This window comes from Saccopteryx bilineata, chromosome 9 (assembly GCF_036850765.1).
Source record: "Saccopteryx bilineata isolate mSacBil1 chromosome 9, mSacBil1_pri_phased_curated, whole genome shotgun sequence".
Classification (NCBI taxonomy): domain Eukaryota; kingdom Metazoa; phylum Chordata; class Mammalia; order Chiroptera; family Emballonuridae; genus Saccopteryx; species Saccopteryx bilineata.
The window spans coordinates 33,299,046-33,326,666 of NC_089498.1; the positions used below are offsets into that span (position 1 = coordinate 33,299,046).

The 27,621-nt window shown below is 55.3% G+C and overlaps 2 protein-coding genes and 1 long non-coding RNA gene across 4 annotated transcripts in view; 2 read left to right on the plus strand and 1 right to left on the minus strand.

Annotated features, from left to right (window-relative positions):
• Positions 1 to 2,613: 2,613 nt before the first annotated feature.
• On the minus strand, positions 2,614 to 5,403 carry LOC136313315 (uncharacterized). The gene is made up of 3 exons (XR_010727128.1): positions 5,024 to 5,403; positions 3,615 to 3,704; positions 2,614 to 2,789 (listed from the first exon to the last, which is right to left on the minus strand). It is a non-coding gene; the product is annotated as an uncharacterized lncRNA (long non-coding RNA).
• Positions 5,404 to 9,617: 4,214 nt separating this feature from the next.
• On the plus strand, positions 9,618 to 22,670 carry OSGIN1 (oxidative stress induced growth inhibitor 1). Of its 2 annotated transcripts, none has more exons than XM_066243468.1 (6): positions 9,618 to 9,702; positions 15,924 to 16,028; positions 17,286 to 17,422; positions 18,284 to 18,475; positions 18,755 to 18,846; positions 21,413 to 22,670. In XM_066243468.1, exons 1-6 carry the CDS (start codon positions 9,654 to 9,656, stop codon positions 22,359 to 22,361), a joined length of 1,524 nt encoding a protein of 507 aa, XP_066099565.1. In that variant the 5' UTR covers positions 9,618 to 9,653; the 3' UTR covers positions 22,362 to 22,670. The 2 variants fall into 2 exon arrangements, with proteins under 2 accessions (XP_066099565.1, XP_066099566.1); XM_066243469.1 differs by lacking the exon at positions 9,618 to 9,702 and adding an exon at positions 11,863 to 12,001.
• Positions 22,671 to 23,957: 1,287 nt separating this feature from the next.
• Positions 23,958 to 27,621, plus strand: part of NECAB2 (N-terminal EF-hand calcium binding protein 2) — a 34,844-nt gene continuing 31,180 nt past the window's right edge. The window contains exons 1-2 of the mRNA XM_066243601.1: positions 23,958 to 24,182; positions 26,706 to 26,730. Of these exons, the coding sequence (XP_066099698.1) occupies positions 23,958 to 24,182; positions 26,706 to 26,730 (250 nt within the window). The remainder of the gene's footprint in view (positions 24,183 to 26,705; positions 26,731 to 27,621) is intronic.

Genomic DNA, 27,621 nt, shown 5'->3' on the forward strand with positions numbered 1-27,621 from the left:
AGAAAGCATGTCAAGAGCTACTGTGCAGAATGCAAGCTAGTCAGCAGCAACTCCGTGTTTGGACCCAACAAGGTGACTGGAATTCGGCTAGCTTTGCTGGTGCTTTAGCAACTGTGAGAAACGGAAAGCCATTCACAGATGGGGAGTATGCCAAAACACTCATGCTTGATGTTGCCAATGAACTTTTTGACGACTTTTCGGATAAAGACAAGATAATCAAACGAATAAAAGACATGCCTCTGTCGGCAAGAACTGTTCACGATCATACCATCATGATGGCAAATCAAATTGAGGCAACACAAGTGAAGGACATAAATGCAGCACCATTCTTTTCTCTCACTTTGGATGAATCAACAGACGTAAGCCATTTATCCCAGTTCAGCGTGATTGCAAGGTATGCTGTCGGTGACACACTACGTGAGGAAAGTCTTGCTGTTTTGCCTATGAAAGAGACAACAAGAGGGGAGGATTTATTTAAGTCTTTCACTGAATTCACTAGAGAAAAAAATCTACCGATGGATAAACTTATTTCAGTGTGTACTGATGGTGCTCCATGCATGGTGGGGGAAAACAGAGGATTCGTAGCACTTCTTCGTGAACATGAAAAGAGACCCATCCTAAGTTTTCACTGCAGCCTACATCAGAGGTGCTTTGTGCTCAGATGTGTGGTGAGCAGCTTGGTGAGGTGTCGTCACTGGTCATTCAAGTGGTCAACTTTATTGTTGCTCGAGCTTTAAATGATTGCCAGTTTAAAACACTGCTGGATGAAGTTGGGAATAATTATCCTGGTCTGCTTCTGCACAGCAATGTGCGTTGGTTGTCAAGAGGGAAGGTGCTCAGCCGTTTCGCGGCTTGTCTGAGCGAAATCGGACTTTTCTTGAAATGAAAAACGTCGAGCATCCTGAGTTAGCTAACACTGAGTGGCTCCTGAAGTTCTACTATCTCGTGGACATGACTGAACATCTGAACCAGCTCAATGTGAAAATGCAAGGCATTGGAAATAGAGTCTTATCCCTTCGACAAGCAGTATTTGCATTTGAAAACAAGCTGGAACTCTTCATCGCAGACATTGAAACAGGTCGTTTACTACACTTTGAAAAACTGGGAGAGTTTAAAGATGCATGCACAGCAAGTGACCCTGCTCAACATCTTGATCTCCAGCAGCTAGTGGGCTTCACATCTAATCTCCTGCAGTCATTCAAAGCTCGCTTTGGAGAATTGCATGAGCGCACTCGTCTTTTTAGGTTCATCACCCATCCACACGAGTGTGCAGTGGACAGCACCGACCTGAGTTACATTCCCAGTGTCTCTGTCAGAGATTTTGAGCTACAAGCTGCTGACCTGAAGGCCTCAGATATGTGGGTGAATAAGTTCAAGTCACTGAATGAAGATTTGGGAAGACTTGCATGACAGCAAGCAGAGTTGGCGAGCAAACACAAGTGGGGAGAAATGAAAAAACTTCAACCCGCGGACCAGCTGATTGTCAAAACTTGGAACGCGCTTCCCGTCACATACCACACACTGCAGCGTGTGAGTATTGCTGTACTGACAATGTTTGGCTCTACGTTTGCATGTGAGCAGTCTTTCTCACATCTAAAGAATATTAAGACCAACCTATGATCACATTTAACAAATGGAAGTCTCAACACCTGCATGAAGCTTAACGTCACCATGTATCAACCAGACTACAAAGCCATCAGCAAAACCATGCAGTACCAGAAGTCGCATTAATGGTAAGAAGTATTTTATTCATCATTGGTTAGCAACAGCATAACAACATTATTGAAAAGAATTCAGAGTCTTATTGTACTTTAAAAGTGTTCTTACATAAAATGCACACATTTACTTGTATTTAGTGTTAAACATATTGTATGGCTGTCATTTTAACGGAATTACATTTTAAAATATGTGGCGTTCATGGCGCTCTCAGCCTAAAAGGTTCCCGACCCCTGCCACAGAGACTCCGGGATGAAAAGGGCTCAGAAGCAGGGGAAGATTGGGTCCTGCCCCCTGGCTGGGGAGACAGGGACCGCCCACCTTGACCACATGGAGGGTAGAGGTCAGGGGTGCCAGAGGAGGAAGGCGCCTTGTGGCCTCACCTCAGGTCTGGAACCCCTGGTTGCCAGAGGTGGACAAGCCCATGCCTGCAGGACTGGTGAGGACAGTGTCAGTGACATTTTGGCCCCGCATGCCACCATTTGCGTCGTTGCCTGTAGTCCAGGAACTGTGCTGAGATGGGGACAGCCGGGCACCTGCTCGTGCAGCAGGCCACGCAGCAGCTCCTCTCTCCTGGCCCAGACGCCAGGCCACTCCTCCACCTCCACCCAGGCCCCAAACGCATAGCGCCTCCAAGGCCCTGCCTGGACCTGACTGTGCCTGCGGGCAGTGCCCGGCCCTGCAGGGGGCAGATGGCCGGCTGCCCCGCATGCTGGAGAGAAGCCTGTCAAGGGCCCCGGGGACTGTCAGGTCCTGCGGGTTGTGGCCCAGTGAGCAAGGCAGGGCTCTTGTCTGCTCAGACAGATGTCCCCTTGGGCTGGCCATCTCCGCGCCCAGCACTCAGCACAGCGCCCCGGTGCCAGCCTCAGACTGCCCTTCTCTAAGGACGGACAAGCAGGATTCGGTCAGGGCAGAAAACTTGGAAATGCAGATAAGAAACAACTCTACTATCGAGCCAGTGATGCTGCTGCTGCTGCTGATGATGATGAAGAGAACGAGGACGGTGTCCAACCAGAAGTCAGCTGTCATCTCAACTCAGGGCAGGATCAAGGGAGACCAGCGAGGTGCCGTTTCTGGAGAAACCAAAACCACTCACAAGAGGCTCTGTCTCCTTTTAGGGAAGGAGTCGGGCAAAATCGGGCCGCTGGCCGCAGGGGGTGCTGCCAGTACACTAGCTCAGCCACTCTCTGTCCCTTCCTTGTCCCATATGTAAGCTGCTAACACCACCACCTGCCTCTGAGAGTGGTGTGAGATGAACTTACACAAAGCGCTGAGCACGGGCCTGGCATCTAGTTAGGATGTGATAAGTCATAGCTCTCATGATGATCATTGTTATTCCAACCTCTGCGTTCTCTCCAGCTCACCGTGCTTGGCCGGCAATCCTAGCCCTCTCCCTCCCTTGCTCGGCTCCCGGCCCTATCACCTTGGCCCCGAGCCAGTGGGGCCTCTAAAGCTGCTTGGCAAGGTCCTCACGGGGTCTGCCTGTGGTTCTGGCAGCTCCAGAGTCCAAACCAGGAGGGGGGAGTACCAACCTGTGAGGATGCAGCCACTCAGCACTGCGGGGCTCCGAGGAGGAGCAGGACTGCCTCCTCACAGGGCAGGGTGGTAAGCACCGACACCGGCTGTCGGGATGGCTCCACTGCTCTCAGCTTCATCCTGGCCTCCTCTCTTCCCCCCTCCTCCACCTCCCATCCGCAGGCTTTCAACATCATCTCTCTGCCAACAGCCCCCACACTGACACCCCAGCCTCAGCACCCAGCTGGAGAGGTCTGCAGGCGTCTCACCATGGAAGGGCAATGCTTGATTCCCCCGCACTCCTATATTCTCCCCTCATCCTCCATTGCCCTGCTGAAACCAGAAAAATGCCGGGGGTTCTTGACACCTCCCTCCTCACTCACTCGTCGTGGGGGCTGGAGTAGGCTCAGGCACTGAGAATCAGATGTACACATCTCTTCCCATCTCTGCACTTCATGTCAGTGGCTTGAAATCTATTGTGGAAGGAATATTTACACCTCAGGAATTGGCAGATGCTACAAATCAGGGCTCTTCTTTTGGGGAAGTCAGTCATTTGTTTCACATTTAGCAGGATACTGCTGCTCACTCTCCAATTTTAACCCCTCACCAAGTCCTGTTGATGCCAGCTCCAAAATGAGGCAAGCAACCCCTCCACTCTCCACCTAGCTGCCAGCATCTTGGTCCAGGGCACTGCCAATCCTTGCTGAACAGCCACTGTGCCTACTACCTCTCTCTGTTTCACTCTACCCAGTTCAGAGTGAAGCCCCGATAATACCCAAGGTTGTCTCTTGGCCTCCAAGGCTCCATGTGGCCTGGCCTTGGCCAGCGCCTCAGAGCTCCTCCTGCTCCTCAGGAAGCAGCCCCTCCCTCCCCTAGGGCTTCCACACGTGCACACCCGCCATTCCCCCCCTCATCTCCCTGCCCCCGCCATCGGGACCAAGCCCACCGCAGCCGAAATGCCGCTCTTCCAGAAGGGCTTCCACAGCACCCAGCACCACAACCCCCTCTCATTTTCTTCACTCTAACTCTGGACACTTGGCAATCAAGCACTTGTTGGCTTGTCTGGCCTGGGTCACGGAGACAAGGACCCCATTAGTTAACCAAGAACACGCTCACGAAAGCCTTTAGTATGATATAAGCCCAGCACACACCAGGTCTCAGGAAGTGCAAGCTCCAGGTACCCCTGGTTTGAACAGCAGAGAATCGGAGATGGAGCTAGAGAGGCCTGCCCAGAACCAGAGGACAGAGAGGCGGGCTGCCATGGGCAGAGCTGGAGGCGGCAGGTGAGGACGGTGTGGTATGCCGCTCGGGGAGGAGGCCAGGGGGTCCGCTCCGGCAGGGCCTATAAGGGGGCCTAACAGCAGTGGGGAGCGCTGGAGGTGGTCCAGCAGGGAGTGCAGGCTCTACTTTGCCATTTGTAAAAGACTCTAGTCTAGAGGCATGTAGGACCTCAGTAGAAAGGGACAGGGCTGCCCTCATAGACAGGACCCAGAGCCTTTCCACAGCCCTCTGCTTGGGACTTCACTGCTGGGCCCGGAGCTCTGCTCTGGGGCTGTTCTCCTGCCCCGCCACTGGGGGGAGGGGGAGCTCACAGGACACTAAGCGCACCAAGGCCTGGGGCTTTAAAAAAAATTTTTTTTTAAGCAGAATGTAAAGCAAAGAAAGCAAGTATGCCCATGCTTTCCGGGACAAAGAGCCACAGCTATCAGAGTGGAAACAGATCAGCAGCCCCAGGGCGGCTTCTGGCCTCTCTCTTGAGGTCACTGAACTTGGAGTAGAATGGACCACATACCTCTTAGAAGTGCCTGGAAGCAGAAGTGGCTCAGACGACAGAGCAGCCTGGTGCTGCTCAGAGGGCTGAGGGGCCTGGGACAGCCCTCGGCGGGGTCAGTGGTCCAGGAAAGGCCTCCAGTGGTGTGTGGAGGGCTCCAACTTCACCCTTGACCGATTCAATATTCTCATCAAAGAAGTAAACATTTGGAAAGCATGCTAATCTATCTGCTCAGGACAGAGCCAAGAGGTCCCATTCATGATCAAAAACACTTACGAGTCTATCAGAGAAGTCTGAAAGCAACAAGAGTGATTCATTCATCTAATTAATATTAGTTGAGCTACTACCGTGTCCCAGGCCCTGGGCTCAGCATTTGCAGAACATCAATGAACAAAACAGAATACAGGACATCCTTGTCTCAATGTGTCTTCACTTATTATGATTACTATTGTTTATTATACAAAGATAATGGCAATTAGAATTTTAAACATCTAAGCTTCCCGGCCCCGGCAATCATTCTAGCTCCCTTGCCCCCGCCCCCCATTACTTTCCAGTGCCTGGCCACAGGCCCACGGCATCAGGCACAGCACCCACGTCATTCCAGAGTCGGCTTCCCTAGTTTCTATCATACTTTCCACCTTGCCACCCGGCTCTGCAACTGCCATTTCCAGCCTGTCCCCCCAGTCTGCAGAATAGTCCTGTCTGAGCATTCGCCACCATTTACTGAACGATTCTCAGCAGTCGGGCAGTCGGGCACAGAAGTTGCAGAGGCTGTAGACCTGAGTCAGGGAAACCAAGTCACAGTAAATGAGCAAGATGACATTGAGGTTCACTCAGTTGGTTGAGTCAATAGTTCCTTGGGCTTGTCGTGAGTCCCCCGCCAGGGTCACCAGCTGACCCCTGCCATCCCAGTGGTCTGGCTCTCCTAAAGATATATGTCTCTTTTAGACCTTGTGACTGCTCCTGAGACAGCATCGAGAATGTGGTTTACAAAAAGATGGGCCCTCTGGTGGAAGGGGGTCTAGTGTCCTGGGCACCTCCCCAGGCCACACAGTCTCCACAGTGTATCTCAGCTGAGATGCAAGAACAGAGGGAGCCCGCCCTGCTGCACACGGGTCTCCCCAGTGAAAGTCCCCATGTCCACCCACTCCTAAGCACAGTGGTGTCAGAATCTCTGGGACTGGGGTCAGGGCATGGGTATACATACCTTCGAATTCTCCCCCACGTGATTCTGTTGTGCAGTGGGAATAAGAAGAACTGCTGTGCTATTATTCATACCTCATGTACAAGAAAATGGAAGCTCAGAGAAGTTAAGTCATTTGCCCAGAGTCACACAGCTGAAAGTGGTGGAGCCAGAATACTGGTTTATCTGACTTTAAAGTGGAAGCTTTTTACACCCCTGGCTGGACTCCTCGTCCACCCTGACAGGGAGAGAGGTACGTTCCTTCTCAGCCATAACTTTTGCCCTGGTTTTTATTCTTTTTTTTTTTTTTTTTTAGAGAGGAGAGAGAAAGGGAGAGAGAGAGAGAGGGAGAGAGAGAGAGAGGAGAGAGAGACAGAGAGAGAAGGTGGGGAGGAGCTGGAAGCATCAACTCCCATATGTGCCTTGACCAGGCAAGCCCAGGATTTCGAACCGGCAACCTCAGCATTCCCAGGTCGACGCTTTATCCACTGCGCCACCTGCCCTGGTTTTTAAATTTAAAAATGGGGGGAATCCAGAAACACAGAATGTGGCTGGAGCCCCTCCCCCCAGCGGACCCCTGTGCAGTCACTCCTCCAGGGGCCTGCCCCAGACTCCCCCTCTAGCTCCTGACCTCCCTTGTCTTTCTGTGGGGGGCCAGGGCACGCCTTCCCCAGCATTGACACTGTCTCCCCAGGCATCCATGGTGACTCCCCAGGTCATGAACCTGTGCTGAACCCTGGCAGCTCACATGTGTCCTCAAGTGCCATGCAGGGGCTCTGCCACAGGCATACTGAGGTCTGAGCCTCCTCTCCCACTTCACTGCTGTGTGGCCTTGGGCAAGTCCCTCTGTTTCTTCATCTGCAAACTAAACTGGCTGTTGAAAATATTTTCCCAGCTCTCTGGTTGTCGGGAAGATCAGTGAGCTTAGGTGAATGACCAGGCTCTGTAAACAGTGAGGCACAGGGCAAATATTAGTTCCCCTGTCGGGTGCACCAGAAGGTCCAGGTCTTGTCATGCCTGGTCACAGTCCCAGTTCAGCCACATATCGTGACTTGAGGCCACATCTTGCACTCTCGGGGCCTCAGTTTCCTCACCTGTAGCATGGGAGAATAGTAACACCATGCCTTCCTCACTAGACTGGTATACAGGTTGAGTGTACGGCTCCCTGAAACGCCCTGCAGTGCGCGCGCCTCGTGAAGGGGTGGGCGTGGGGATAGGCAGGCTTTTCAGGAGGGTCCCTGGGCTGTGTCTTTGTACCTGAGACAGGAGGGGACTGTGTTCCTTTGTTTGTTCCTTGTCTGGCTTTTCCCTGGTGGTCCCCAGATTGTGCAGTAGCGGCCTGGGTTTGAGCCCCAGCTCTGCTGCCCATGCTGTGTGGGCCTCAGGCTCAAGATTGGCTTCTGAGCTGCAGCTGTGTGTGGAGGAACTTCAGTCCACAGCGCCCAGCTCCTGGGCATACCCAGCAAGTGGCAGAGCTGTGGGAACCACCACAAGGGAGAAGAGATGAGGAGCACAGGGGGAGGGCGGGAAGGGGCATAGAGAGGTTCCTCTGAGTGCTCCTGGGATTCCTTAGGGAGAGAGGAATGGTGGTTTTGATGTGGGGGCAGAGGAGATCCATTTAAGAACCAGGACCCCCAGGCCCTGGCCGGTTGGCTCAGTGGTGGAGCGTCGGCCTGGCGTGCGGGGGACCCAGGTTCGATTCCCGGCCAGGGCACATAGGAGAGGCACCCATTTGCTCCTCCACCCCCCCCCTCCTTCCTCTCTGTCTCTCTCTTCCCCTCCCACAGCCAAGGCTCCATTGGAGCAAAGATGGCCCGGGTGCTGGGGATGGCTCCTTGGCCTCTGCCCCAGGCGCTAGAGTGGCTCTGGTCGCGGCAGAGCGACGCCCCGGAGGGGCAGAGCATCGCCCCCTGGTGGGCGTGCCGGGTGGATCCCGGTCGGGCGCATGTGGGAGTCTGTCTGTCTCTCCCCATTTCCAGCTTCAGAAAAATACAAAAAAAAAAAAAAAAAAAAAAAGAACCAGGACCCCCAGAGAAGCACCCTGAGGCTACCCTACCTCCTCTTGCTCTGGTTCCCCGGCTCCCGAGCATGGGCATGAGGCTTGGAGGAAGCCTGGAGGGTGGGGCAGGGTCTGCCAGACCAGGCAGAACAGGTGGATGAGGCTGAGCTCCCCCCGAGTTCCAGGTCCCTGCCCTCCGCTGCACTGATCAGCTGTCACCCCCTTGCAAGCCCCACATTGGCAATACCACTGCACAGATGAGGAATCTGAGGCTCCAAAGGGAAGTGTCTCTCCCACGTCACACTGCCCAGCTCCTTACAATGCTCCAGTGTGACCAATGATCCTGGTTGCTCAGGACAGCGGGGTTCCCAGATGCGGGGAGCCTTCAGCGCTAACCCTGGGAATGTCCCAGTCTGCAGCCGCCAGCGGTGGCACCAGGTCCAGCAGAAACCTGGTGAGAGAGGAACGTGTAAATAAATGTCCCAGGAGCCACGTGAAACAAATAAAAAGCATCGGGTGATGTTAATTTCAATAATACATCTAATTTAACCCAAGGTGTCCAAAATATTTTCATTTCCATATGTAATCCATGTAAAAATTACTCATGAGTCCTTCCTGCCTCCTTCCCTTTTTTACTGTCCTAACTTGGAAATCTAGTATGTACTTAACACAGTGAAATTTGCCAGATAAAATACAGAGTGTCCAGGTAACTTTGAATTTCAGATAAATCATGGGGAAAAAAATTTAGTGTAAGTATATCCCAAATATTGCATGGATATACTCATACTGAAAGTTTATTTCTTATTTATCTGAAATCCCAAATTCCCCAGATTTTTACTTGCTAGGCCTTCCACCCTACTTTCATCACATCTGAATTCAGAGGCTCACGTTTCAGGTGCTTAATAGCCCCTTGAACTTGTGGTGGAGAAGGGGACAGGGCAGGCTGAGAGGAACCGGGATGCCCGGTGGAGTCCGAGAGCACAGGTCCCCAAAGTCAGCCTGCCGAGGGCCCGTCCCGCTCCTTCCCTCTCCACAGCCTCCGCTTTACCCATCACCCCTTTGTCCGCCTGTGACATTCTCTCTCTTTGTCTTAGTCAAGCTTTCTGGAAGCAATTCAACACATTCTATTTCTGATAATCTCTGGTCAATAAACAGATGACAGGGAAGAAAGTCCACATCTCGCCCACAATTCTCCATATCAGCAAATATTCAAAATGGGAAAATAGGTCAGGGCCAGCGGGTGGCGGGGCTGGTCAGGGAGGAAATACGGGCTGGAGCCAGGGGATGAAGGTCCCAGGAGCCCCCCTTTCCAGTGCTCCTCCATCCCCAGCCTACCCAAGCCTCAGCCTCACCCTGAAGTGGGAGCCTCTGACCCTGGGATGTCTCTCTCTCTCTTTCTCTCTCTCTCTGCCTCAGCTTCCACGTCCAAAGCCCTGGGAAGGTGCCCACCAGAGCCCTGGGATGGGGACATGGGGCCGGCGCGGCGGCCGCGGGGGAAAGGTGCAGCCTGCACGGGAGGTAGGTCACCGCGGCTGTGCCATGGCCCTCGGGGGCTCCTGTGTGGTCAGACCCCCAGGGATCCTGGGCTGCTTGCGGCCTGCAGGGTTAGCGTGTCAAAGAGTGTTGGCAACGAGGCCCCAGCTGGAGCAGGGGCCCAGAGAGGTAGACCACCAGCCCGAGGTCACACATACAGCAGCAAAGCTGAGGCCTGGAGCAATGGGCTTCCCTCTGTCCCCCCACATGCTATGTGATCCCGGAGCGGGTGGGGGGGGACACTACAGCCAAAGAGCCCAGGAGGAAAGGACTGTGCCTGTGCGTGCATTTTCCCCGGTTAACATGAGGCTCCGAGGAGGCAGTGCCTCGCCCGAGCTCATCCAGCCAGTAGGGCTGAGCCCGGAGACCAGCTCTCCCCAGCCCACCCTGACCCACACCAGGTGCTGCCCAGCCGGGCTGGTCATGTGATTGCGTGGCTGAGAGTAAAATGAAAGTGTGGGACTGCTTGTTCAAAAATTACTAAGGATTTTCAGGCGATGACAGCAGCAGTGAACCAAGTGCAGGGCCTTCTGAGGGTGAGGTCCTGGGTGCAGGCACACAGCCAGGAGCCCAGGCCGGGCCCCAGCAGGCTGGCCCCGGAGGCTGGCTCCGTGCTGCCGCCCTCCCTCTCAGCGCCCCAGCCCCTGAGAACCTGGGGTGGACCAGACCACCTGACCTCTTCCCTCAGCCCAGGACCACCGGCCCCTCCCCGTGCCAGCGCTGCTCCCCACTCTCTGTCTCTCTGTCTCTCTGCCTCTCTCTCCCTCTTCCTCTTCCTCTCTGCATGTCCCACTAAGTCTCTGCATCCTCAGAAAGCCCTGAAGTCAGATCTGGTCCCCTGTGACCACCAGCACCAGGACTAGGAGCAAGATATCTCCCTGGCACAAAACACAAGGACCACCAGCATACTCCAGTAACCCACACATAGCATGCTGGTGAAATGTTTCTAAAAATCAGAAGTCATGCCAAAATCCGGGGTGAATACAATACTGCAACAAGATGTCAAACAAACACAGCACTGGTGATCCGATTCTTTGCACCAGGCTTCAAAATGGCTCAGCACAGTCCTGTTACAGAACCTGTCTTCATTTGAAATTTTAATATTTTGTTGATCTTAGATGTGGGGTTTTTTTGCAGTAATTTTGTTTTTTGGTTTTTTTTTTAATTTCATTAAGATGCTTTCTTGATCTGTCCGTGTTCTTGGAACCCCCTTAAGTTTTACTTGCAAGGTGAGTTCTTCACTCGCCACTCCCAGACCCCCATCCACTGGGCAGGGCTGCAGGAGAAGTCCCCAGATAAGAGGGTGACACGCGGGAGACAATCACATGGATAATGAAAATAACAGCTACTAGGCACACTGAGGTCTGCGGGCCAAACACTGTCCCCGCCCCCTCCCGCCCTCCCTTCCTTCTGGAGGGCCCACTGGGTGCTAAGCACTGTTCCAGACGCAGGACAGACCGGAACCAGTTACACTTCCCTCCCCACACAGACCCACATCCTGGTTTGGGGAGAGAGACAATAAAATAAGCAAGAATCAGCAGCATGTGCGTCGTGCACTGCTGCCAGGGAGTACAGCGAAGTGGGAAGAGGCAGGAGGCAGGGTCACCAAACGAGACCCAAGTGGGAGGGGCTGATGCTTGACCCCAGTTTTCAAATAAGGAAACTGAGGCAGCTTGCCCAGGAAGGAGCAAAGCTGGGTTCTCAGCCCAGGCAGCTTGGTCCCAGAGGGCAGGGTTGTTGTTTTTGGGGGGAGGGCGGGGGTAGAGGCAGAGTGGAGACACCAGTGGAACCAAGTGGAATGAGGGGACGGAACTCTTTTCTCCACTTAAAGGGGCCACCTCTACATTGGACAGAGATCTGTCTCCTCCTCCCTAAGGGAAAAAGCCAGGTTGGCTCATTCAGGGGTCCCTGGTTTTTCCATTCACTGACTGAGCCCCAGGGGTGGGGACCAGCCTAGTCAGCGCCCAGTCCCTCCCTCTGCCACACGGACCACCCTTTGGGAGGACTCCTTTAAGGCTGACCCTGGAGCACGCAGGATGATTGCCAAGTTCATTCATCCAGGGGCCCCTGCTGACTCACGCTTATGAAAGTGATTTTCCTGGCCCCGCCCACCGCCCGCCTCTTCCCAACCCTTGAAATACCCTAGCTTGCCCCGGCCTTTCACAGCTTCTTGGATCCCCCAGGGGTAACAGGCGTCCTCCCTCTGTGGACACCCTGACCTCCCAGCCCTCACAGTGTCCGATCAGGCCAGGCTCACTGGTCCCCCTCATCCCCTGCTGTTCAGGTGAGTAGCTGGGGCAAGGGGAAGGGGAGGGGTAAGACATAGTGGCATGTCCTGGGCAAGGGGTGGCCAGCAGGGCCCTGGAGCCAGGCAAGGGAACCACCAGGTGGTCCTGAGAGGAGGCCCACCCTGGCTTCCGGGCAGCAGGATTCTCCCCCACCACCAGGTTCCTCTTCCTGGCCATGCCCGTCTCCAGGTGCTTGGCAACCTCAGCCGGACAGCTGCCTGCTGCTCGCAGTCAAAGTGCACCCTGGCCATGTGACACTGCTCTTGGCAGGAAAGAAAGAGGGGTGTAGCCAAAGGTGGGCGTGCTGCCCGGTGTCTCGAGGCCACTGGGTTCTGAAGCCAGACTGGATGCTTCCCTCAGGGTCCCTGCCTCTCCTCTTCACGTGAGGCAGAGTCCAGGGACTCGGCTTCTCGCGGAAACTCAGGGGTGCCGGGATCAGCAAGTCTGGGGACCTCAGGCTCCACCTGACGGAGGCTCAGGGGGCAGAGCGCCTCTTCATCCGCCCCCTGCCACACCCTCCTGTCACTTTCTTGGTGGCACTGACAGGAATTAAGGGGTAGGATTTGTGATCGTGGGCATGGTCTTGGACATTCCTGGGTGACTTAGTCAAGCCACCTCCTTCCTCCTGACCTCTGGCCTCCCTTCGGTTAAGAAAATCCACCTGGAGGAGTTGCGATGTCACATGAGCAAAGGGCCAGTGTGTCAGCCATGTAGGTGTCCCCGAGCTTAGAGCAGTTAGAAGCTTAAGACCTCAGAAGTTCCAAAGCTACAAATGTAAAAAAACAAACAAACATCATTTCCAGTGCAATTTTTTTCCATTTTGTTTATGCTTATCTGCTTTTGTGAATTTGAATCAGCTTTTTTTTTTTATCAGTTTTTAATGTTAATTTTTCTAGATGATATTTGCCAACTTAACCAAAGGGACTTACACAAAAAGTTAATATTAAACTGCTTTAGCTCCACAAAACTAAGATGCATAAAAGAAATGGAAACAGTAAAACTGTCAAATTGTCTCTTTCAGTTGGCAGCGTGCCTTCTCCTGAGGTTAGGAGAGCTTTAAGCTGCTCTGGACTATGTGATGTCTGTGTCACTGCACAGGAAGTGACCACTCGGGTCAGCCCTGGGGTGACCTCATGGGTGCGACATCCAGAACCTTCTGGGAGTTAGCACTGGACTTGGAGCACAAATGCCCTGGTGGGAAACGGGCCCTTCTGCCTCCTGTGAAACATGATAGGGGCCATCAGTCCGATCCCTCACCTGTCACTGAGGGCTCCTGCAGACCCCCCCCCCCACATTGCGCCATGGTAGGGTTCGAAGAGAGAGGAGGTGAAGGGGTGGCTGGGGTGGGTGCACCAGGGGAGCTCGGAGCAGGCTGGCATCCTCACTGGGGGGACGTAGGGTATCTAGGTGATCTCAGCCCATGGGGATCAAACTCTAATTCCATCACCCACTGGCTCTGGGACCTCGGGAGCATGGCCTCGCCTCCCCAAGCCTCAGTCTTCTCGTCTGTAAAGTAGGTTACCATGAAGATTAAAGGAGCTAATGCATAGGGAGCATTTAGCAAGGACGTCACACACATCCCCTTTGCTGTTACTCCTGGGGACAGTGAAGATGAGGAGCAGGTGCCCCGGGGCTGGTTGAAGGCAGCAGGAGAAAGTGAGAGAAGCAGCTCTGGGAACTAAGTTCCATCTCCAGGGCCACCGGTAGTTACGGAGAAGCCGTCCCGTCCCAGCTGGGAGCGTCAGCCTCCTGGCCTTCCTCCCACCACCAGCTGGGACCGGGCAGTAGGGTGAGCAGAGACAGATGAGCGCTGTACACTTTCACACTTTCAGCCTGGGCCAGGGGCCTCTGCAGGAGCTGTCACACCCTGTCACACTGCACTCTGGAAAAAGATGGCCTGGACTCAATCCAGCTCAGCCTGTGCTAGCCAAGGCAGAACTCCTCACACAGCATACAGGGATGTAAGAAGCTTTGTGGGCCTCAGTTTTCCCATCTGTAATATGGGAATGATTGTAAGAGCACTTACAACAAACCAATTAAATGAAATTTAAATTAGTTAATGTATACAAAATGTTTAGAACATACTTGGCTCCTAGCCAACTGCACAGCCATACAGGAATGTTAGCCTGTTGTATGAGTGGTAGTGGTTTGCCCCAGAATCCTCTCCTCAGGCACACAGAACAGGCCTCTGCAGGAACTGGCCCCCCACATCCTCTGGATGCCACCATTTGTCTCCCCAGGGCGATGCGGGGCACAGCAGGCTCACCCAGACAGGAGAGGGAGGCTGTCCCAGGCCCTAAGCCCTAGCTGAGGTGACAGGCTGAGCGGCATGGTCACAGGCAAAGGCCTGACACCAGAAGTGCTGCACGACCCCGAGAAACTTCTGCAGCCTCGCTCAGCCCTGGTTCTCACGGCCGTTCAACCGGAAAGCAGTGCTGACGGTAAGGTCTGCACTCCGCCGGTGTGAGAACTTGAGAAGTGTTTAATTACCCGCCAGATAGCAAGTAAGTGCCCACCCACTCCTCAAACACTCCCATGGATGTTGACTTGTGGCCCATGGGACGGCAGGGCTGCTGGACAGTCGGTGAGGCGGGGCCCTGTCAGCGGGTTGGGGGATGTGGAGAGAAGGTTGGTCTGGACCAGGGGTCCCCAAACTACGGCCCGCGGGCCACATGCGGCCCCCTGTGGCCATTTATCTGGCCCCCGCCGCACTTCCAGAAGGGGAACCTCTTTCATTGGTGGGTCAGTGAGAGGAGCACAGGATGCGGATGCATAGGACGCCGCAAAGCACTGTGTCGCTCACGTACAGTATTACTTCCGGTGACGTGGGATGCAAGCATCACTCCGGAAGTGCATCATATGACGCACATCCGGTCTGCGGCTGCGGCGCCCCACATTGAAATACTGGTCAGTTTGTTGATTTAAATTTACTTGTTCTTTATTTTAAATATTGTATTTGTTCTCATTTTGTTTTTTTACTTTAAAATAAGATATGTGCAGTGTGCATAGGGATTTGTTCACAGTTTTTTTTATAGTCCGGCCCTCCAACAGTCTGAGGGACAGTGAACTGGCCCCCTGTGTAAAAAGTTTGGGGACTGGACTCCCTGGTCTGGACTCTTCAGCACCTACCGCCCTAAGAACTAAATTTGGGTCCCCTTGAGTGGTTCTGGCCTGTGGCCAGCAGGGGGCGCTGATGCTCCATAAATGAGCAGGTTTACAGGCATTTTCCCAAAACCAAGTTACTCCAGGCTTCCAAATTTCCTCCTAGTCCACGTGTTCCAGCCAAATCCCCAGGGCAGGCAATAAACTCAGGTCTTTCCCCAGTTGGCAGATTTGCTGAAGGCAGATGCTTCTCATACATGACCTCACTGTGTCCCCGACAGCCCTAGGGAGTAGCAACATTATTCCCATTTTACAGATGAGGAAGTTGAGACCCAGGGAAATTCAGGAATGGGCCCGTGGTCACCAGCTAGGAAGCACCTCACTGGGGCCAGGTGATAGCTCCAAAGTCCACCAAGCTACACCCAAGACCTGAGGGCTGAATTGCAGGCTGGGCCAGATGGCTAACACAGAAGTGCTGGGCAGGGACTGCCCCCTCCCCGCCCTTGGCTTGAATATGGATAACAGGCTTTGGGTATTGTTACTGCCCCATGGGTGAGATGGGGAGAGTGGATCGAGGCTCAGAGGGACAGAGGTGAGCAGGCTGGGGACTCTGCATGATTGGGGGAGGAGAGAGGGCCTGACTGGAATGAAGCAGGTGTGAGACAGGAAGAAGGGAGAACAGAGTGACATCCTTTTACACCTCAGGGAGGACCTTGGGGTCGACCCCGAGGACCACAGGAGGACACCTTATGCATAGGAAGGGACCGCGTTACACCCAAGGCTCACCCAGTGGCGCTTCCTTCCCTGTGCCTCCAGGTGAGCTGCCAGCACCAGGCCCCCGGCCCACTGCAGCTATGAGCAACTGGAGGAAGGACCACGTTGGAGCCAGCAGCTCAGAGCCCCTCAAGGTCATCATTATCGGTGAGTGTTCCCCGGGGGCGGGGATGGGGCTTCGCTGAGCTCTCTAGGGGGCCCCAGCATCAGAGGGCAGGAGCTAGACAGTGCCAGACCTGGACTTTTTTCTTTTCCTTTTTTTTTTTTTTTTTTTTCATAATTGTTGTCTTTAAAATTAGTCACTGAGCATTCACTAAGTGCCCAGGGCTATGTTTATAATTTATGCAATATTGTTCTATGTCATCGTCCTAAGAGCCTGTGAGGCAAGAGCAGCGAGGGTGAGGGCCTGGGGCTGAGTCTGTGTGTTCCTGTGCCCTCCCCGAGCCTGGCACCATGCTGGGTGCCCCTGTGAGAGGGTGCACAGCTGAAACGTATGGCCCTGTCCTGCAAAAATGGGGAACAGATGGCCCCGCCTCCAGGCAAGCATCAGGTTGAACCACATGAAATATGGCTCATTTTGTACAACAGTTGAACGTCAGCAATTTCATGTGGTTCATCCTTTCTTAGTAATCTACATATGGGTGATGTTCTGAATAGGGCAAGATAAAGGAAGAGGGGGAAAGATAAGAAGAGAAGCAATGTCATGAGGTTAATTGCCCAAGAAATGCCACAGATAAACTGTGTGATTCATGCAGACTTGGGGTCAGGAGGCCCCCAGGTGGCTTAGCACCCTTCCTGAGCACTCAAGGTCCCCAACTCACCCTCAGAGCACGTAGCAATCTGCACTATAATATTTCACTCATCCATCTGACTAGCTGGACGGTTAGCTCTGGAAGGACAGGACTAGTTCATAGTTATCTCAGACTCTCGGTTTGCTGTGTGACCACAGGCAAGTTAATTAACATCTCTGTGCCCTAGCTTCCTTCAGCAAAGGAGAAAAAGAGTAGTGGGCACCTCACTGAAGTCATTGGGAGAGCTCAGTGGAATGATGCAGGCCCTTCGGGGGCAGGAACAGCAGCAGCACCTGTCAGTTTATTATTATTTTTTTAATATTAAAATCCTTTGACACAAAGCTTGGCACACAGTCAGCAGTCAGTAAATGTCAACGGTTATCACCACAACCTTACTGTCATTTAAGTGGTACAGCTCCTGGCACCTACTAGGTGTTCAACAGTTGTCCGTTACTTTGTTAGTAACCTGGCACATGCTAAAGGCTTAATAAATGTTTTATTTTTATGAATGAAGAGTGATTCAGTGTACGAGTCAGATCAAGACCAAAGCCCTAACAGCAGCGATCTCTTGCATCCCAGAGCACGGCCCTCTGACTGCGCCCTCTTTCCCCAGGCAATGGTCCCTCGGGCATCTGCTTGTCCTACCTGCTCTCTGGCTACACCCCCTACGTGAAGCCGGGTGCCGTCCACCCACATCCCCTGCTGCAGAGGAAGCTCCCTGAAGCACAGGGGGTCTCCCTCCTGGACCAGGTGGGCCAGGGCTCTGGGGTGGGGTGGCGGTGGGCACCCCTCTGGGGAAGCTCTCCCAGAAGTATGCACTTGTTAGACAAGCCCAAATACGGAACGTAAGAGGCCACAAATAAGCCATGGAGACTGTGAAAAAGAAGCCAGGGCCCAGGGCTGCCTTTTGAGACCTACAGATGCCCCCAGCAGCTGTCCCACCTCCCCTGACCGGGGCTTCTCAGCTGGGCACGATTTTGCTCTCCAGGGGACACTTGGCAATACCCGTAGACAATGGCAGTTGTCACAACTGGAAGGGAGCTACTACTGGCTTAGGGGGTGGAGGCCATAGAGGCTGCTGGGCCTCCTGCTGTGCACAGGGTGACCCCACCACAGCGAGTCAGCCAGCCCAACGTCAGGAGGGCCAGCCTGAGAGCCCCTGCCCGGGGTTTTCTCGTCCCACTGTCTCCTGCACAGCAAGCCTTACAGACTCCCCCTCCTCACCCATTGCCTTCCTGGAGGCCACTCATTGTCCACCCTCCATGTCTCCAACCTCCCCACCCCCCACCCTCCAGTTGGTGGATGAGGAAGTAAGCCAGGGTTTGGTCTAGATCAGCATTTTTCAGAATGCTTTCTACAGGACACTAGTTCCTCAGCATCCTACGCAGAGAAAATGTTCCTATTCCAGTATGTCTGAGAGACACTGGATTTAGCACAATTCAACAGGCAAATGGCAGCTCCAGGACTTGTCAGAGCCTGTAATATACCGTTGTCTATTATCTCCTGAGCGGCAGCATTCCCCAGCTTATCTCACCACCCTGAGATTCAGGTGGGAATGCAGGACTTGGGCAGCCATCATCTGGTGCCCCTCTGACCTGTCACCCCCTCCAGGACCTGGAGTACCTCTCTGAAGGCCTCGAAGGCCGGTGCCAAAGCCCCGTGGCCCTTCTCTTCGACGCCCTCCTGCGCCCGGACACAGACTTCGGGGGAAACATGGAGTCCGTCCTCACGTGGAAGCTCCAGAAGGAGCGAGCCATCCCCCACGTGGTGCTGGGCCGGAACCTGCCCGGGGGGGCTTGGCACGTAAGTGGGACCGGGAGGGCGGCAAGGGGGTGGCCGAATCTACGTGAAGTCTTGGGGAGACTCCCACCCTAACTCAGGGTTAGGACTGTTCCGTTTCCCACATCTCCCTATCCGCCCAGCCCTCCTCCCTTCCTCTCCCCTCCCCTCCTCCTCACCTCTCTTCCTCCCCTCCCACTCTCCCTCCCTTCCACTGAGTGAGCTCAGGCCTCCTGTGCCCTCCAGCCCAAGTGGGTAGGGGTCTAGCAGAGGCCTGGACCAAAGGACTCCTTTTCCACACAGTGCATTGAAGGCTCCATGGTGACCCTGAGCCAAGGCCAGTGGATGGGGCTCCCGGACCTGCCCATCAAGAACTGGATGCGCAGGAAGCGGAGGTGAGGCCCCCGGAGAAGCCCAGGGTGGGCAGGGAAGGCCAGGGCCAGCCCCCACGCTGAGCCAAGAGCCAGAGGTAGAGGGGCTTTGGGGACCCTCCTATTCCAGGGGGGGGTAACTGAGGCTCCGCTGGGAAAGGGACTTGCACAGGACCACACGGCATGTGGTCAGCAGGGCTCACCCCAGGCCTCCTTGTCCACCGCTCCTTTTCCCTCCCCCATGACCCCCGACCAGGCCTTCCCCTAGCATCCCAGCCTCTAAGGAGGGGCTGACAGTCGTCTCCCCGCCATGCTCTGCTCCATGCTCCCCAGTCCTCAGGCCTCCTGCTGCCCCTCCCACCGTTCTGACTCTGGCCTGGAACAATCTCTCCTTCTAGGTCAATTAAAAGGATATACTTCCTTTGTTTATTTATTCATTTATTTTAATGCTCTTGCATTAGAAACACAACCACACTATAGGCAATTGAACACTGAGAGAGGAAAGTCACCCCGAGCCTACACTTCTGCCCATTGCTGTCTCATCTCAGGCTGTTTTCTCCCCGTCTTGTTTCTTGCTCCTTACGACCACACTGCACACCTCTAACTGCCCTGGAGATAGTTAAGTCACTGAATAAATGTGTTCCAGCGCTGTTTGTCCCGGGGCGCGAGGCATAAAGAAGCCCAGTGGTCCAGAGTGTGGGCCACCTCTGCGTGGTGTCTGCCCCATTTCCTTCACCCTCGGGCTGTGATGGGGACATGGTACGCCCACCCAGCAAGTACACAGCCTCTCCGGTACTCAGTCTGTCTCTCTGACATTTTGTCCCTGCAGATTTGGTAGAACATCCAATGCATAGCGATATGTTAACAGACAGGAACTTAAATTTCACTTGTAGACATGCTCTTTTATAGCCAACTTAGAAAATGTAACATTATGTCATAGCATCGCATGTGGTGAGTACCGTATTTGCAACCATCCTTGTACATGGCCACGTAATATTCCCCAGGGAGAGTGAGCATCTCCATTGGCTACTTCCTATGCGCAGAGCCTGGTGCTTAGCTGATGGAGCTGAACCCCCGACAGGAGTACTCCCTGCCCTCGAGGTGCTGCCGCGGTTCCCAAACCACTGCCCTGTCACGCAGCTTTCACTCTAACACGCCATCTTCACAAGCAGCACCGAGCTAACATCTTCTGAGGGCCAGTCCTTTAAAACAGAGAAGGGGAAATGAGAAACCCACAGAAATTCCCGAGTTCCGGTTTCAGTAGCAGACTCCTGAGTTAGGCTGGCTGGAGCGGCCCCAGGGGCTGTGCCTGAGCTCATGCGGCAGCTGGTTGTGCTGGCTGTCCTTGGGATTCCTGGTAGGTACATTTACCTCTCACAGTATGTCCACAGTTGGGGAAAGTAACTGCCCTTAAGGGCACGCAGGTACATACAGGGCGGGGCTGAGAGGATGCCACAGCCTGCACCTCAACCACTCCCCACACTGGCCCAGACAGCGTGGTGACAGTAACAAAATAATAATAATAATAATAACAACAACAATGGTCCCTGTTGTTACTGTGAGTACTGGGGACTATGCTAAGTGCTTTTATCTGGGTTATTCTTTTAATAAACTTGTTTACTGAAATATATATGTATGGGAAGGTCCACAACTCGTATGTGTACAGGTGGACAAGATTCCTCTTTCTTTATTTCTTTATTTAATTTATTGATCTTGAGAGAGAGAGAGAGAGAGAGAGAGAGAGAGAGGAAGGGTGAGAGGGAGAGAGAAAGAAAGATCAATTTGTTGTTCCACTTACGTATGCATTCATTGCATGCATTCCTGTCTGTGCCCTGACTGGGGACTGAACTTGCAATGTATCGGAACGACACTCTAACCAACTGAGCTACCTGGTCAGGGCAGTGGATGAAATTTCTCAAAGTGCACACATCGGCGGCCAGCCACCGAGACTCAAGCAATAGATCCCCTCTCCCCAGAACCTCCTCAGACCCTTCCCAATCCCTGCCCCCTTCTCCTCCCCAGAGGTAACCATTGTTGACCTCTAACTCCATAGATTAGTTTTGCCTGTTTCTGAACTTATGAAAATGGAACCGTACCATATTTATGCACGACATGATTTAGTCCTAGAAGTAATATTAGTAGTAGCCAGCCCTTATCTGTCACTTATTGCCTGTCAGCTTCTCTCCTAAGCTCTTCATTCCTATTGTCATGTAATCTGATCAACAATGGCATGAAACAGGTGCTGTCACCGTCATCATTCTTATTTTGCAATGAGGAAACTGAGGCAGAGTTCCAGGAAACAGCTCACTGGTGGCAAAGTCAGGATATGAACCCAGGCCATCTGCATCTAGAGGCCATACTCTCAATCCCACCCTAAGATAATCTTATCAGCTCCATTTTACAGAAGGGGAGACTGAGGCTCCGGAGAGGTTAAACCACCTGCTTGAGTACTAAGGCTGGTGGGTGGCACAGCCATAATTGGCTCCAGGGCCTAACACTAGCTTGGGCTTCCCTGTCCCACCTCATTAAACACCCACACACATACCCCAGCCTATTCTCTGTCCCTCACCCTTCGTGTCCTCCCCCGCAGAGGTCTTCGTAACAGCCGTGCCACAGCTGGGGACATTGCTCACTACTACAAGGACTATGTGAACAAGAAAGGCCTGGGGCACAATTTTGTGTCTGGCGCCGTGGTCACGGCCGTGGAATGGGGGATACCCGAGCCCAGCGGCTCTGGGGCCCAAGACACTAGCCCCCTCTTCCAGGTGAGCGGCTTTCTGACTGCCGAGGATCAGAGCCAGCAGCCCTTCTCCCTGTATGCCCGCAACGTGGTCCTGGCCACAGGCACATCGGACAGCCCGGCCCGGCTGGGCATCCCTGGGGAGAACCTGCCCTTTGTCCACCATGAGCTGTCAGCCCTGGAGATGGCCATGAGGGTAGGCACAGTGACTCCAGCCTCAGACCCCGTCCTCATCATCGGCGCAGGGCTGTCGGCGGCTGACGCGGTCCTCTACGCCCACCATTACAACATCCCCGTGATCCATGCCTTCCGCCGGTCTGTGGACGACCCTGGCCTGGTCTTCAACCAGTTGCCCAAGATGCTGTATCCTGAGTACCACAAAGTGCACCAGATGATGCGGGAGCAGTCCATCTCGTCACCTAGCCCCTACGAGGGCTACCGCAGCCTCCCCGAGCACCAGCTGCTCCTCTTCAAGGAGGATCACCAGGCTGTGTTCCAGGACCCCAGGGGCCTCCAGAAGGTCTTTGGCATCTCCCTGGTGCTGGTCCTCATTGGTTCCCATCCCGACCTCTCCTTCCTCCCTGGGGCAGGCGCTGACCTCGCCATGGACCCTGACCAGCCACTGAGCGCCAAGAGGAACCCCATTGACGTGGAGCCCTTCACCTACCAGAGCACACAGCAGGAGGGCCTGTACGCCATGGGGCCGCTGGCCGGGGACAACTTCGTGCGGTTTGTGCAGGGGGGGGCTCTGGCTGTGGCCAGCTCCCTGCTAAGAAAGGAGGCCAGGAAGCCACCCTAGCACTCCATGGACATCCTCACACCCATACCCAAGAGAGGAGGAGAGATCACCATAGCCCTGCTGGACACAAGATGCCCCAGGGGATAGGAGTGGCCATGAGCTCACACAACCGGCTTCTTGGATGAAGAGGAGTGTAGAACCCAGGCTGCCGGGACTCAGACCAGTGCCCAGGGTGGGAACAGTGACCCAGAACTGCGATTTGAGGTGAAAGGTGCCAGTATGAGCAGGGATCACCAGGGCCAGCTGAGCACCGAGCCAGGAAGACGTCAGGCCCACTCCTTCCAGAATCAGGTCCCAAATAAAACCAGCACCTGCTTCTACTCATGTGTCTTGAGAATTCTGTTCTTGGAGAAGGGCAGGGTGCTCAGGAACCTGCTCTAGGAGCTAGGGGTAAGGACAGGGCTATATGGGAGGAGGTGCTTGGGCTGGGGTTTAGAGGACAGGGAATGGTGCCCCAAGTGTGGCAGATGAGAAGGCAGCTTGTTAGAGAAGTGAAGGGAGGGTGTGTATGAGAATTGGGGTGTTGCAGAGGCGTTTCAAGCCTCCTCCCACTCTCCCTTGCAGCACATTTTTGCCTTTCAGCCCCTCATGTCACCATGCTTCCTTCACCAGCCACAGGGCCTTTGCACATGCAGGTCTCTAGCACACTTTCCATCCTTTCTTTAACCCTTCCACTTCTTCCACTCTCTCAGTGTAAGAATCATTTCTTCTGGGAAGCATTTCTGATACAAACCCCTCCATGGGCATCAGGGTAAATTACCAGCTCTTCATAGCAGTTCCGTTTTAATAGTTCATTTATTTGTGGAATCTGTCCAGTAACTGGCCCTGCCCACTCAGACATAAACTCCAGGAGGCCAAGAACCCCAATTCCTTTTGTCCATTATCGGTACCCAGGGCCTGGCACCTAGTTTTGCTCCTTATCGCATCCATTGCAGTGTGAAGGAAGAGAGTGTTCTGGGGCGAAGACTGATCCTGGGAAGGGAGGTCAGAGGGAACTTAATGCCCGCAGGAGGAAGGATGGGTGCCCGCGGGAGTGGTGGTGGAAGCCCTGCGAGTGAGCACCGATCCCGGTAGCTGGAGCCGGCAGAGGGCGCCCGGGCCTCGCTGGACACCACGCTCCGGCCCTGCGGCGGCGCCACGGGCCGGGTGGGGGAATTTGGGGGACGTGGGCAGCAGGAGACTTTCATGGGCAAAAGCGCCCCAGGGATGCCCGCCACGCAGCCGGACCCCCACCAACCCCGCGCTTATTAGGCAGCCCCCTCTCAGGACGGGTCGGGGTTCAGCCCCCCGATCAAAGCCCCAGCAGGCAGCCCTCTGCTGCCGCGCTGAGCCTCCAGGGAAGGGGGGGCGGTGGACACGGGGCACGTGGCTCAGGGTCCAGGCGGAGCGCACACCCCTCCCCGCCTGGTCCCCCCGCGCCGGCCCGTCCCCGCGGTGGCCGCAGCCCCGGGGACAGAGGAAGGGAGGGCGGGGCGGCGCGGGCGGCGGAGGCGCCGGGGAGGGGGTCGCGCGGGAGCGGGAGCGGGCCGCGGGAGGGCGGGGGTCGGCGGGCTTCCGGGCGGCGGCGGCGACGGCGACGGCGGCGAGCGCGGCGCGATGTGCGAGCGGGCGGCGCGCCTGTGCAGGGCCGGCGCGCACAGGCTGCTGAGGGAGCCGCCGCCGCAGGGCCGGGCGCTGGGCGGGCTGCTGCGCTGGGTGGGCGCCAGGATGGGCGAACCCCGGGTGCCGCTGGTCCCCGAAGCCCCCGACGCCCCCGCCGTGGACCCCGGCCCCTGCCCGGGCCCCGCCTCGTTGCGCGGGGGCACCGCTGTCATCCTGGACGTGAGTACGCGCGGCCCGGGACCCCAAGCCCCCTTTTCCCACGGGAAGACCCCGAAGCCGCCCTCCTTGGTCCCCGCTGGGACCGGCGAGGCCCCCGGCTCATTGCCCTGGGCAGCTCAGAGCAGGACCCGCACCTGGCCCCTCTGCGTCCCAGAGCGCGAGCCCTCAGCCCCTCCACGTTCTGATCGGTCTCCATCCCACTCCAGGCTCGTCCCCAGTCCAGTGTCGTCCCTGGACCAGGACGAACCCCCTCCTCCCGTCCCCTCCCTCAGCTTCTCTGGACTCCCACCTTCTGGGAGCCAGGATCCTGGAGCCCCCTCGACCCTGCCACCGCCCCGCTACTTTTGTCCTGGCCAAATCCCCATCTTTCCCCAGCCCTGCTCGTCACCCTTCGCCCTCATTCCTTCCCAGGACGGGAGCCCCTGACTGCCCCCAACCCCATCCTCTTCTCCACGCTGGGTCCCTGCCTGAGTTGCTACTTTCCGGAGACCACCTTTCTCTTCTTCGCTAGACCCTGAGCCCTATTCTCACCCCCAAAGACCCTATAGCCCTGCCACCCCCTCTTTGAAAGGGGAGCTCCCTCCCTACCTGTCTTTCTGGTTCCACTGGTCTTTCCCTCTCCTACTGGTAGAGCTGGAACCCACCTCCATGGCCCCTGAATTTGAACCCCATGCCACTTGAGTCCCTTCTGTCCTTCATTCCCTTCCCCACCCCACCCTTCTTCTCTACTCACTCCCCCCCCCATCCTCTCTGGAACCCAAACTGTCCATCTCTGGGAAGCCCATCCCTACCTCCCACTCCCCAAGTGGAAGGGAGATTCTGCAGGGTGGCTGGCAGTGGAGGGGGCCTTGCCCTGTGGAGTGCTAGGAATAGGTGGAGGGGCTTCACAATGCCCACCCCACACCCCCAGCATGGCGGTGGGTTGTGCATGTCCCAGTGAGGGTCCTGTGTCTTAGGTGGCCAGAGGATGGGGGTTGGGGTGGATTTTGCATGTGTGTGGTAGGTTTCTGAGAGGTGTGTGTGTACCACAGATCCAAGTGAGTGTGGGGAGTGAGCATTTCCTCTCTCCTTTCCTGGAACCCGCAGCTGGGCAGAGGGCTGGGCAGGGAGGGGAGGGGAGAGCTTTGCCAGGAGACCTTGTGGTCCTGGTGCTCCCAAACACACACTCACACATGCACAGCCCAGCACACACTGGACCCTCTCCATGAGGACCCCAGCAGAATTCACAGCTGCAAGCCCGGGGCCTGCAGGGGGTCCACAGACCTAGGCCCCGCCCTTGCAGGGAAGTTCTGTCCTGACCCCTCCTGATTCTCTCCAGGGTTCTAGAGGGCCGTGTGAGGGCTCTAAGCCTCCATTTCCTCATCAGTGAAATGGGGTGATGAGCAGAGGTGGGGCTCAGCGCTAGTGCCGACAGACTCCGGGCGCCATGTCCTGTGGTCGTGTCATTCACTTAACACCCAGACCCAGAGTGGGCACCTGAGGGTGGGACCCCAGCCTCAAAGAACCTTGTCAGCAGGAGAAGGGGTGTGGGGTGCCCAGGCTGAGGCTTTGAGGAGGGCCTGGGTGCTCTGATAACTGCTCCCCTTTCTGCCCCAGCTGTGGTGGCTCCTGCCCGGTACTCTGGAATCGGGGTTCAGCTAAGGAATGGGGTGATGTCTGAGAAGCCCTCTGAGCTGCTGCTTCAGTTTGTCACAGCCCCAGGTGCCTGATACTGGGTGCCTGCCCCATTGTTGGGGGGGCTTCTTTCCTTGACCTCAGGGAAGGACCGAAGGTGGGATGGTCAGAGGGGCTGTTGCCACCTTCTCCTCCCATCAGTGTGGCTTACCTGGTCCCCAAAGTCCAGGAGGAGTTAGCTGGTCTCCAGGCTCAGGCTGAGGTGGAGGGTGGAGCTGTCCCTTCCTATACTTGCCTGATGCAGCAACGGGTTCTCTGAGTTCCTGGCAACCTGCCTCTACTCACTCCCCCACCCCAAAAACCCCATCCTGCCCAATGCTGGTTCTGTTGCCAAGCCTCAAGGTTCCCTTAGCAGACACCTCTGTTCAGCTTTAACCCAACCCTAGAGAAAACTGGGGCCCGGAGGGTTTCTGGGAGGGGTGTGAGGGTGTAGGACCTGTGGCTACATCCATGGGACACAAATTCTGGGTGTGCAGCTAAGCGTGCAACAGTGGGTGAAACTGCATGGACCAGTGGCTCTGGGAGTGCATTCCCAAGCATGTGGATGGTGTGAGCCCGAGTGTCCACACATGTGTGCGTGTGTCTGTCAGCATGGCGTGGGCAGACTGGCGGCACAGAAGGGAGAGGGGGCGGCCGCTTCCGCTCCGTGGCTGATAGGGCCTCTCCTGCCAGCCCCTCCCCCGCCCTGGATTCCAGCCTGCAGGGTCTTCTCCCTGGGGAGGGAAGAAGTGGGGGCTCAGTTTCCCAGGGCTCCTGGGAGGAGTGGGGTGTCTGTACCAGATCAGGGCCGCTGGAGGGCGCCTGCTCCTCTGGCCCTGGGCTGACTCAACCACCCTTTCTTCTCTGCAGATTTTCCGCCGTGCAGACAAAAATGGTGAGTATTCCTCCCAGACTGGCCCCTGAATGAGGGCCTGGCTCTTTCTATCCTGACAGTTCACAGGAAAAGATCAGGGGCAGGGACTAGACAACTTTGAACCTAAAGGTTAAGAGTACAAGTCTCTGAAACTTGAAGGCCAAATCCTGGCTCAGCTCTGTGCCTCAGTTTTCCCCTCTGTACAATGGGCTCCCATAGTTCCTGCATAGTAGGACCGCCAGGAGGAGTCTGTGAGTGGATGTCTGAGATGCCGAGATGTCTTGCCTAGGCTAAGTGCTTGGTGTGCTTAAACCCTTACGCAGCTGGGCTGGACCAGGGCAGCCCAGGTGGAGGGAGACCTAGAGACCACCCTGTGAGGAAGCCCCAGCCTCACTCCAGGCACTTCCTCCTCACAGCAACTTGAAGCATTTGGTGCTGCATCCTCTGTTTTATTTTGTAGTGGCCCAGAGAGGTTAAGCAACTTGCCCAGGGTAGCCCAGCTGTGTGAAGGCAGTCAAGGCTCTGCTGCAGACTCTGGCCCTTCTACTCACATCACATAGCCTCCCTAACAATGTGAGCAGCGCAGTGTTTTGCCAAAGAACGCATGACACTCCACTTCTGACTGCTCCGAAGGCCCCACCCTGCACGGGGAGAACCAGGTTTACCCAGGCCCACCCGAGCCTCGCAGGTGTAACAAAGAGCGGTACCACTTCCTATTGTCACTACTCTGGGCACACAGCGACTAGACCTGGCTTTAACCAAGGCACATTCCCTCCCCAGGCCTCAGTTTCCCCATCTGTAAAGTAGGCTGACACACATAAGCTGGCTACTGCTTCCCTAGGCTATTGGGAAAATACAGGCAGGGGATGTGGGAATAGGCATTTTTTAAGGAAAATTAAGCAGTATTCAGGG